At 45.8% G+C, this 11,335-nt stretch overlaps 2 protein-coding genes across 2 annotated transcripts; both read left to right on the plus strand.

The window, feature by feature from the left end:
• The first annotated feature begins 3,983 nt into the window (after positions 1–3,983).
• Positions 3,984–7,379, plus strand: LOC125514190 (UDP-N-acetylglucosamine transferase subunit ALG14). Its single transcript, XM_048679472.1, has 5 exons — positions 3,984–4,383; positions 5,870–6,012; positions 6,167–6,316; positions 6,401–6,460; positions 6,863–7,379. Exons 1-5 carry the CDS (start codon positions 4,230–4,232, stop codon positions 7,037–7,039), a joined length of 684 nt encoding a protein of 227 aa, XP_048535429.1. The 5' UTR covers positions 3,984–4,229; the 3' UTR covers positions 7,040–7,379.
• A 342-nt stretch (positions 7,380–7,721) lies between these two features.
• On the plus strand, positions 7,722–10,078 carry LOC125514191 (chaperone protein DnaJ-like). Its single transcript, XM_048679473.1, has 6 exons — positions 7,722–7,962; positions 9,131–9,208; positions 9,311–9,386; positions 9,531–9,604; positions 9,687–9,757; positions 9,896–10,078. The coding sequence occupies exons 1-6, from the start codon at positions 7,930–7,932 to the stop codon at positions 9,927–9,929; spliced, it is 366 nt and encodes a 121-aa protein (XP_048535430.1). The 5' UTR covers positions 7,722–7,929; the 3' UTR covers positions 9,930–10,078.
• Positions 10,079–11,335: the final 1,257 nt, after the last annotated feature.

Raw genomic sequence — 11,335 nt, forward strand, 5'->3', positions numbered from 1 at the left:
GTCGTCGTGTTCATGGGGAGGCAACGGAACGTGTCGTGTTCATGGGGAGGCAACGGAATGCGTCGTGTTCATCGGGAGGCAACGGAACGCGTGGGAGCCAACCGGCTGGGTCGGAACGGAATGCGTGGTCGTGTTCATCGGGAGGGATTGGACGGAACAGGCGATGGAAACGAGGCCTGGTGTACCGCAGAACAGAGGAAACAGACCTCCTACGTTCGAAACAGGATCCTGTTGATCAGGAGGGGTGTGGCGTACCGCAAAACGAAGGAAACGGACCTCCTAGGGTCGAAACGGGGGTCCTGTTGATCGGGAAGGGTGTGGCGTACCGCAAAACGGACGAAACGGACCTCCTACGATCGAAATGGGGGTCCTGTTCATCGGGAGGGGTGTGGCGTACCGCAAAACGGGACTCCACGGAATACTGTTCATCTCCACCATCGACCTCCTCCAGCCTCCACGGGCTCCTGTTCATCCAGCCTCCACTGCATGCTACTCCACCGACTACTGTCCAACCACCCCTCCACCGTCTACTGTTCATCCAGCCCTCCACACCACGGGGTCCTGTTCAACCACCCCTCCACGGGCACCCCTCCACCGTCTACTGTTCATCCAGCCCTCCACACCACGGGGTCCTGTTCATCCAGAGGCAACGCCACCGCTCACTATTCATCCAAAACCCCCCGCAACGCTCACTGTTCATCCCAGAGGCAGCATCGATCGGCTTCAGTTAGCAGCAGTAGCGAAGCAATCACTCGATCGGGTTCAGTTAACAGCCATCGATCGATCGCTCGGGTTCAGTAACGCGTAGCCTGTAGTGCAATCGCTCGGGTTCAGTTAGAGTCGAATGCCTCGCTCGGGTTCAGTTAGAGCCAACGCCTCGCACACACGCGCGTACGTGTATGAGAGAAACGCGCATCGCTCGGCCCCCGACTTCCCGCCGTAACCGGGAACTCCCCGAAATCCCCCCCTCGCTTCTACCACGGTTTTTTCCATCATGGACGGCCCAAAGAATGTCATGCAGCTGCGTCTCCGGCCCGCCCAAGACGAAAAGCCCATTTTCTGTCATGATTTTTTGTCATAGAAGTAGGAGCCCACCACATCTATGATGATACCGGGTTTTGTCACAATTATCGTCATAGAAGTGTCATATGTATGACAGAAAAAAAATTGTTCGGCCCAAAATGTCACGGATGTGTCTTTTTTTTATAGTGTGAGAGATTGCATTAGTGGAAGCATGAACCCCAGGCCTTGTTTCTAAGCATTACAACACCGTTTGTGCTCCATTTTATCACTTGCTACCTTGACATTTTTATATTTTCAGATTATAAAAACATATATCTACTATCCATACTACACTTGTATCACCATCATTTCGTTGAACTAGTGCACCTATACAATTTACCATGTTATTGGGTGTGTTGAGGACACAAGAGATTCTTTGTATTTGGTTGTAGGGGTGTTTGAGAGAGACCATATTCATCCTACACCTTCCACAGATTGATAAACATTAAGTAATCCACTTGAGGGAAATTTGTTGTTGTCCCACAAAACTCTACGTAGAATTTGAAGCCCAACAGAATCTATAAGAAATAAGGTTGCGTAAAAGAATCTGTCCTCAATTACTTTAAAAATAATTTTGACATGGTTCATAATTAAAAAGAATACAAAGGAATTACTAAAATAATTTTTATATGGTTCATAATTAAAAAGAATCTCTCTTCAGTTACTTTAAAAATGCATGGTCAATTCCTTAATTTTGACATGAACCATAAACTAAAATTGCCATGGTGAATTACTCAAAATTTGCCATGATACATGCACTAAAATTTTCCATGGTTCATACAAAATAACAATTTCCATGGTAAAAAATACTAGAATTGCCATGGTTAAAATATTAAAATTTCCATGATCTATAAACAAAAAATGCAATGATAAATTACTAAAAATTGCAATGATCCATGAATTAAATTTGCCGTGGTTAATTACTAAAAATTGCCATGGTCTACTAGTAAAAGTTGATATAAAAAATAGTTGAAATACAATGGTAGCTTTAAATCTAGAGGCCGCTGGCTACGATTCCGACGAGACCCAAAGCCAGGACGGCCGCGGGGCGTTCGCGCCGGCCGCTGGCTATGATCCCGACCAGGCGGCCTTCATGCGTGATTAGGTCAGCGTCGACCTGGACGGCTTCCCACTCGACCATGAGTTCCCGGACGACTACGAGCTAGAGGAAGAGGACGAGTGCGACATCGAAGTGGAGCCTTTGTTCGAGGACGAGCTCGCCAACCAAGCCGCCGGTCCTAAGCCAAAGCGCAAGAGCAAGCGCATGAAGGCATACACGGCTGCCGAGGACAAGCTTCTCTGTGAGTGCTGGCGAGACATTGGACAAGACCCCAAGACGGGCGCCGAACAAAAGCATTCAACCTTTTGGATTCGTGTCCACCGAGAGTTTCATGAGCGTAAGAAGTTTCCGTCTTACCAATTTGTGAGCACGCGCGGGTGGGTGTCCATTTCCAAGTGATGGAGGGTGATCCAACAAGAGTGCACAAGTTTTGCGCCACTCTTGAGAGTGTCAAGGCCCGCCCCGTGAGCGGCATCGGCATGCAAGACATGGTATGCTAGCGAGCCGCCCTCTTTTGTGTCATCAAGTTCATGCTTGCGTGTTCATTTGCACATCATTTGCCCATATACTTGCATGGAAACTTGTTGTAGGCATTTCAAGCTTTGGAGGCATTCAAGGTTCAACACAATGGCAAGTGCTTCAATCTCTCCCATTGCTTTCGGGTCATCAAGGACAAGGAGAAGTTCAAGGCGCAATATGCCGCCCTCAAGTCGCGTGGGGGAAGCAAGCCGTGGAGGAGGTTGGGGAGGGAGAGCCGGCACAGCCGCGGGGGAAGACCAACTCCAAGAAGGAGGACAAGCGGGATGCAGCATCCAACGCCTTGATCGCAAGCGTGGAGGGCATGATGAACAAGTAAGACTCAAGAAAGGAGGAGCGCCGACGTTTCAAGGCGGAGCAAATGGACGCTTTCATGGAGATCCAAAGGAGGAGGCTTGAGATGAATGCGGAGAAGCAAGCCAAGATGTTCAAGTTAGAGGCGGAGAAGCAGGTCAAGATGCTAGATATCGAAGCCGCCAACGCCAAGACCAAGGCGAAAGAAGTGGCTCTCACGAGCATGATGGCCGGGGTGAAGATCATGAAGGTGGAGATCATGATGACCGCGAGCCTTTTTTTTAAGAGTTGAGTGCGGACATGAAATGGGTCGGCGCGTTGGACGCACTGCCGACCCAAATGCAAAACTGGGCGGACGCCGGGCGGCCGATCCAAACGGATAAAAAACGGACAAAACGCGTATCCGTTTGGGTTGACCCGTTAGAGTTGCTCTAATTGAGACGTTTCAATTGCTTCATGCTACACGTGTGACACTTATCATTTGAGTTTCTTTTTAGAATCCAGTAAACTGTTTTTTAGGCACACGTTTTTGCGGCATCTCTAACTGGGCTGGCCTATAGCTGGCCAAATGGGCTAGTTTTTTCGGGCCGGCCCGTGAGCACGCCGGCACGGCCCGCCTTGGGCCAGGCACGACACGGGCTAAACGGGCCGGGCCCGGCACGTGGCACGTCCTGGGCCGTGCCTGGGCCTAGAGGCTGGGCACGCGGGCCGGCACGGCACGGCCCGATTAAGTTTTTTTTATTTTTCTACATCTATATATAGCCCAACATGTAAAAATAGACTAAAAAACGCTCGGTGCGTCAAATAATAGGTTAAAAATATGCGGCCCATCATGCTAAACGGGCCAACGTGCCGGCCCGTTTACTAACTGGGCCGTGCCTGGGCCTGGGGCGCAGCACGCGGGCCGGCATGGCACGATCCCGTATAGTAATCGTGCCCTGGCGGGCCGTGCCGGGCCAGGCATGATTACGATGGGACGGGCCGGTCCGTTTGGCCAGGTATGGGCTGGCCCACAATACGACGGCCTCTCCCCCGCGGCCGCCTCGTGCTCCCTCGGCACCACTGAAAAAGAAAGACCTGTGCTCCCTCGGCCGACGCCGCCATCGGGAGACGGCCGGCGAGCATCCCCATCACAGTCCCCTCCCCTGCCCCGACGCCACGCGCGGTTGCCGGTGAGACTGGGGATCTAGCGCCCTCACCGCCACCAGCTCTGCGCTGCTGTTGATCGGCACCACGCACACGCAGATCTCATACCCCATCTCCACCGCTTCTGGAGATGGGGTTCGACGCCTTCGCGGCAGCGTGTTGTGCTATTCCAGTACTCGTATCCGTTCTCGCCGTCCGCGTCGCCTACGTGCTTTGCCGCAGCGGCCTACCGCCGTCGAGGTCTCGTGCCTCCGGGCTGCGGTGTCTCATCGTCCTCGGGTCTGGTGAGTACATCATGGCCTTCAAACTGAAATTGTCAATTTTACTACAGAGAACAGTGTCCAAAGCGATGCCTTGAGTTGCACCGAGATGACAGGATAGTAAATTCCAACGGGAATTGTTACCATGATCGACAATTACTCTCCTAACATTTGTGCAGTTGTTTTGCGGGCGTCTAGATTTCTTATTGCTCAATGGTGTTTCTGGCTTTGTAAGCAACTCCTGTGCTACTAATTTGTAACCTTGACGGAAATTTTAGGGATAACACATTGCAATCTTTGACCTAGGATAAAATTCAGTCTATATTTCCCATGCCATACGGGTGATTCATACACAGATCAAACCATCTTTAAGAAACAAGATACCTAGTTTTTTTTCCCAATTAGCTTGTATATTGCACAGTATTTATTTAGACAACTGGGAGTGTACTCATTGTTTTCTAGTACAAGTTGCTACCGGTTTTGCTATGAATTTTTACTACCGACCAACCGTTACAGAGGCTTTTTCCCGGTTCAATACATAATAATTCTTCCTTAGATCCCTTCTTTTACTCCGACAGTATTGCGGATCACAATCGATGCAAAGAAAATGAATGCATTTCCATATACTATAATAAAAAGGTGAGTGGAATAAATAGAGAATTGGACCATGCCACGTGACTTATTCCATTTCTACTCTAGGGGATCGTATGGAGCCTGTTCATGGATGACATGATTGCGGTATGATCATAGAAGATATTCTCCTCAAGTGAACCAGCTATCCTTCATAGGTAGGGTACTTGCATGTTGGTTGGATGCGGAGACACCCTTGGTTGTGAATTCTAATGTGGCAGATCCAATTCTGTATCTGCATGGCCAAATCAATAATTCAAGTCACACACACTCCCACAATCTGCCTTTTTTCTTTTGTAAAATTAACTTCAACTATTTGTATTGTATTAAAATACTTCGGAGTTGAAGAGAACTCAGAGTTAAGAAATCACTTGTAGCTTTATAAAGCACCAGCTTATGTTCTCCACATGTTGTAGATTGCCTTTTCCTTTTTCTTCTATCTGGACTCGATATTGTACTGAGGTTTGCAAGCTAAACATTCTACCTCCTCCCACTTCACTTGCAAATGATGCTGTTGTTGGCTTGTTGCCAATGTGCTGGTATCACTACCACCTCACCATGGATACATTTCATTCCAGCTTTTGTCTCTCCATAGTTTGCACCGGTCCATGTCTGGTTCTAGTGCAAATATGACATTTATTGTATAAATAATCATTTAGGACTAAGCAGGTGTGTATTCGTTCTGAGAGCCCAATTATGTGTCCAAATGTTGTTATTTTCCTGTCAATACATTTGATCACAGTGTACTTACATAAGCACAACTAGAAATATCAGTTACGTATTCACCAAGAAACTATTAGGTTGTCATTATGTAATCATAACTGCCCACAGCAGAATATATCATTACATTCACCTATTAATTTTCATGTCCCTTCCGCAGGAGGGCATACTGCAGAGATGATGAATATTGTATCTGAGCTTCAGAAGGATCGCTTTACGCCTAGGTACTATGTGGCTGCACTTACTGATAACATGAGCCTTCCAAAGGCACAGGTCTATGAGAAGTCATTGATTCATGTGGAGGTCAGTTGCCTTGCTATATAAAATTACGATATTATTTGCAAGTCTATGAGAAGTCATTGATTCATGTGGAGGTCAGTTACCTTGCTATATAAAATTACGATATTATTTGCAAGTAATTCTAGTTTTGCTTATGACACCAATGATGCCTTTTTAGGGTGATAGAGAAATGATCATCGAGAACGCCCAGTTCATGCAGATATATCGTAGCCGTGAAGTGGGCCAATCCTACATTACCTCCATCGCAACAACACTGCGTGCTACTTTGCATGCTATGTGGCTAATAATAAGAATCAGACCACAAGTGGTGTGCATTCTTCAAACTTATTAGCACCCATTACGCCATATGAGTGCAGTTATATTATACTAATTGCTTGTAACACCCTTGTAGATATTTTGCAATGGTCCCGGGACATGCATCCCTCTATGTGCTTCAGCTTTTCTTCTGAAGGTAACTTTACATCCTATGTTCTACTCCCTCCGTTCCTAAATATTTGTCCTTTTAGAGATTTCAAATGGACTATCACATGCGGATGTATATAGACATATTTTAGAGTGTAGATTCGCTCATTTTGCTCCGTATGTAGTCACTTGTTGAAATCTCTAGAAAGACAAATATTTAGGGAAGGAGGGAGTATATAGCTCAGTACAAGATTTATGTTTGAAGCACCACAGCATTTGTAGTACCTTTTTGTTTATCATAGAACGAAAACTAGGACAGTAGGGTATCAATACTGTTATAAATCTGTGTTTGCTATAAACCCAATGATAACACTGTTTTTTTGCCCTAAATAATAAGTCAATGCAATGCTTAAAATTTTCTATCGAGTACTTAATTGTTATATTCTTGCAGGTGCTTGGTCTGGGATGGTCCTCCATTTTCTACATTGAAAGTATCGCAAGAGTGAAGAAGCTTTCGTTAAGTGGTTTACTGTTGTACAAGCTACGGATGGCCGATCAGTTCTTCGTGCAGTGGCCCCAGCTGCAACAAAAATACCCTAGAGCACAATATGCTGGCCGTTTGATGTGATGATTCACCCGTAAATGATATTTGGGACACCATCGTTTCCAACTCTGAAGATCTTGAACATGCTGAGGTGCAGTTGAATACTTGAATTGACACACCCTACACGCCTGTTTCGCCAGAAACTTTTTTACTTGTTGGTATAGGCTTGCACCTTTCTTAGGATATATATATGTATACTCATCAAAATTGTCTTTCAAGGCTGACCTATTGGCTGGGGAATAGAATGTTCCCTCTCAGATAGTCAGATATACCTTGTAGGCTGTGACTCTGCAGAGTCAAGTGTAAACCTCATCCTGTAAGTTCCAGCCGCATTCTATTTGTCAGTGTTGTGTCGTTCGTTACATTTATCATGCCTCGTTGCTGGCCTCAAACGTCACCAGAGGGAAAACTGCTGCTTTCTTTCCTTTTTTGATAACAGGGGAAGAATTGCTGTAATCTGAAGGATAATACATAGTATTTGATCATCAGGATTTCTAAAATTAAATTATCAGGAAAGAAAGAGAATTTTCCCAGGAATACATTGATGGCATACAAAAGGCCCAAGTCTGCAGCGGCGAGCCACACACGCAACGAGGCAAAAGCCCAGGCCTGCATCGGCGACAAAATGCAATCGGGGACGCTCCGCGACACGAAAGGACACCGTGATCCACGTCACCGCCTGCCCCTCTTTATCCACCACGGGTTTCTTAAAAATAAACAGCGGAGAATAAAAAAGAGGAGAGGAGAGGGGAGAAGAAGAACACCCTCCGATCCCACACCCACCCCCGCCCTCGCGATCATCCCCTCCCCCCCTTGGACAGGTCTCCCGAATCCGGAGCCCCCAACGCGCGCGGCGGGACGTGTACCGACGGGCGGGGCACAGAGAGGCCGGGGGTGATGAGTTGTTACGCTGCATGGACGGAGCAATCGAGGAGCCTCTCCACAAGGTGAGCAGCCGCAACCCGTAAGATAATCTCCGGTCGTTGTTCTTGCCATCTTCAACAGAGAGAGATCGAGTATCTTAAGGTTTTAGCTTGGGGGAACTTCGGTTCATGGATCTGTAGCTCCTGTTGGTTTATGATTATTACTGGAATGAGTATAGTAGTACTGGTTTGCTTTGGCCTCGCTGGGGGGAGGAGCAGTGTACTGTTTGGTTAGTAGTTACATTTAGGCGTACTGATCTATGGCGGGCGATTGGTCAAATTCCAAGTGTTTATCTTGTTGCTCATCCATTTGTGATATGTGTAAGGCAGCACCCATGTTTATCTAAACATTGTTTACCTAAATTAGTCCAAGCTGATCGATGCATCTATTGCCTAATCGATTTGCTTGTTTGAGTGGTTGAAGGAGTTTTTATCTACTTACAGAAAGTAGGTTTATGGAAAACTCTGCTGCTTCGGCTGAATATATTATCGTTTGCAAGTGCCACCTACCATGGGAGATTTGTATCCAAACACTCAAACTTTTGGATCGACTGTGGACTGTGATATGAGCACTCCTTGTCGACCCTTGTTGCTGTGCTGTAGACTATGTATGGTAGTTAAATTTAGGCATACTGATCTGTGGTGAGCGATTGGTCAAATTCCAACTATTGTATGTTGCTCATCCATGTTTGGTATGCGTAAGGCAACATCCCTGTTTAGGTTCACCTTGCCTACCTAAATTAGTCCTATTTTTGTTAGAAAGCTGATCGATGCATTTGTGGTGTCTATGTGCCTAATCGACTTGCTTGCTTGGCTGCTTGAAGAATTTTGCATTGAGTTGCAGAAACTAGTTTTCTGGAAAACTCTGCTGCTTCGGCCAAATATGTTTATCATTTGCAAGTGCCACCTACTATGGGATTTTGTATCCAAATATTTGAACTTTTGGATCGGTCGTGGACTGTGATATGAGCACCCCTTGCCGATCTCTGTTGCTATGCTGTAGACCATCTTATGCATACCCTGAATATGCATTACCATCTACAACTCGAGTGTGATGTGGTCCTATGGACTATCATGCCATTCATGTATAGGGAAATGGTCGCAGTATACTTTCTTGCATAGTTATACTGACCTGTCCATTTAATCCATCTTATCATTTATATCATTTCATAGAGTTCATCTGTGATGACAGGACTATTACAAAGTTCTGGAGGTCGATTACGATGCATCTGACGACAACATCAAACTGAGTTATAGAAGATTAGCGCTGGTAAATCTTATGCCCTGCTTCTCTTCTGCGAACCACTACCATGTATTGTCTACCCAAACAAAATTATAGATCAACTCACTGTAAGTGGTGTCTCATCTCCAGAAGTGGCACCCCGACAAGCATAAGGGCGAGGATGATGTCACAGCTAAATTTCAGGAGATCAACGAGGCTTACAAAAGTACTGTTCAAGTCTGTTATTTTAGGCACCGATGATACCTTTTGTCCCTCTATTTTGTACCGATAAGAATGGTGGCAGGGTCACACTTCACTATACACAATTCTGAAAACTTCTTTTACCTAATGCACTGTATTGTCTTTCCAGTTTTAAGTGATCCAGTTACACGGCTTGAGTACGACTTTTCTGGCTGTTACGAGGTCAATCAATATACTGCACGTGTAAGAGCTCTTCTTTACTAGTTTTCTGATTCTTATTATATGTGCTTTCTGTTTAAGTTTGCTATATTTTCCTGTATTTTAGGAGTACCTTTCAAGATTTAAGGGAATGATACTTACCTGCAATGGCCTTGGCATAGAGCATTCTTCAAAATGGTAAATGCAATTCAGCTGAACTCAGATGCCTAATTGTTTGTTTCAATGCATTTCTGGCCTGCTTATATTGGTAGCATGTGCGCCTCAGAGAGTGTTTTTCGTATCACGCTGTTGACGTTGTGTACTTATGGTTTTCAGGGCACGACATTTGAGGGAATGGGAGCCCCATTGATCAATAGGTACAGCATGTTTATTCCCGAACTTGTTCAGTAGCGTCTCTGATGGCGATTCGGCATGTATTTTGTTCTTCTGTAACTCCGCAATGGAACCTGTCATGTGCCCTCGCACTTGTGCTAGAAAGAGATACATGTTTGCTATTTCCATCGGTCATCTGGTTATTTACTCTTTGACTTGTCACAAGCATGGTGGTAATAGTTCCTTTTCAGCATAAACCACAACTAAGAATAAAGAGAAATATATGTTTCTTGCAAGGAAAGAGAACAACATATCGTGTAATCAAGTATGTGTACCTGATAGAACAACGGAAAAGGAAGTTTTTGGGCGATTGCGCCGTCAGAAAATCTGTGACAAGCTAAATGCGATAAATGAGCGTTGATCATCAAGCTCTCCACGATAGTCAGCCACCAGGAAGGCATAGAGACACCTAGATGAAACATAAGAGCAAGTACAACAGGAATTGAACCTAGGAAGACTGATCATCAGTCCACGGTGTGAATGGGGCACACTATGTTGGTGTTACCATTTCAAAAATTTCCATTCAAGTTTGTGCGCCGTTTTGGTAACAATACATGTATATAATCACCTAATTGCAAATCCAGGTGTGTAAAAGGAAATAAATCTATTTGGTCCATAGTGCAACATACTGAAAGCAGATATGAATTGCAATTTGTAGCAGAGCCCGTTTTTAAATGTTGAACACAGTGGTTGTACAGACTAAAGAAGGGCAAATTCTGCTCCATGGCATGTACTAGCTATGAGCTGCTTTGAAGTAGGAACCATGAAGAAACACACTTTTCGTCTGAAAGGAGAAGCCTCATTTGGCCAACAAGGGGAATGCTCTAGCATGGTAACCAGCCGTAGGACCTTTTTTTTACCGAAACACACAGCAAGTAAATCACTGATCTTTTGAGCCCTTATTCTATTCATGATCATGAACCCCACTGCTTTGACCTGTAAAGTCCCAGCTGAGATAATCGCCCACAGTGGACAGGTGAGCTGCACTTGTACTATTATAACAGAGGAAAAAAGAGGGTGTCACCGTCTTCTAATTATAATCTGGAACATGGACTGCGCTCTAGACCTCTCTCTGTGGCCCGTGGTTCGTCGTAGGGCCTCGTTTTCGAGTGGAGGCGGACGGACGATGGAATCGGACAGCGGCGTGGGCTTTTGCCGTACTGCAGCCTTGACGAGCAAGCCAATATCATGCTGGTGTCAGAATGAATTGTCCCTGCCTTTCTCTTTTTCCTCCCTCGGTTGGATGAGTCGTCTGATAAAATGAAAAATCGATCGCCATGTAATGTAGAGTACTCATGGACAAAAGCTGCATCGGTCCATTTCGCTTCGAGGCAGCGATCCAGGACCAGACAACGGCTGCGGCCAGCCATGGTCGCTCGATGC

This window comes from Triticum urartu, chromosome 6 (assembly GCF_003073215.2).
Source record: "Triticum urartu cultivar G1812 chromosome 6, Tu2.1, whole genome shotgun sequence".
Taxonomy (NCBI): domain Eukaryota; kingdom Viridiplantae; phylum Streptophyta; class Magnoliopsida; order Poales; family Poaceae; genus Triticum; species Triticum urartu.

Excerpts from the sequence above, each read along its gene's own strand:
- LOC125514190 (XM_048679472.1), top strand. The coding sequence starts at position 4,230 with ATGGGGTTCGACGCCTTCGCGGCAGCGTGTTGTGCTATTCCAGTACTC. Across the intron at positions 6,013-6,166 it reads AGTCATTGATTCATGTGGAG|GGTGATAGAGAAATGATCAT; the intron begins GTCAGTTGCCTT and ends ATGCCTTTTTAG. Across the intron at positions 6,461-6,862 it reads CTTCAGCTTTTCTTCTGAAG|GTGCTTGGTCTGGGATGGTC; the intron begins GTAACTTTACAT and ends ATATTCTTGCAG.
- LOC125514191 (XM_048679473.1), top strand. The coding sequence starts at position 7,930 with ATGGACGGAGCAATCGAGGAGCCTCTCCACAAG. Across the intron at positions 9,209-9,310 it reads GTTATAGAAGATTAGCGCTG|AAGTGGCACCCCGACAAGCA; the intron begins GTAAATCTTATG and ends TCTCATCTCCAG. Across the intron at positions 9,605-9,686 it reads TCAATCAATATACTGCACGT|GAGTACCTTTCAAGATTTAA; the intron begins GTAAGAGCTCTT and ends CCTGTATTTTAG.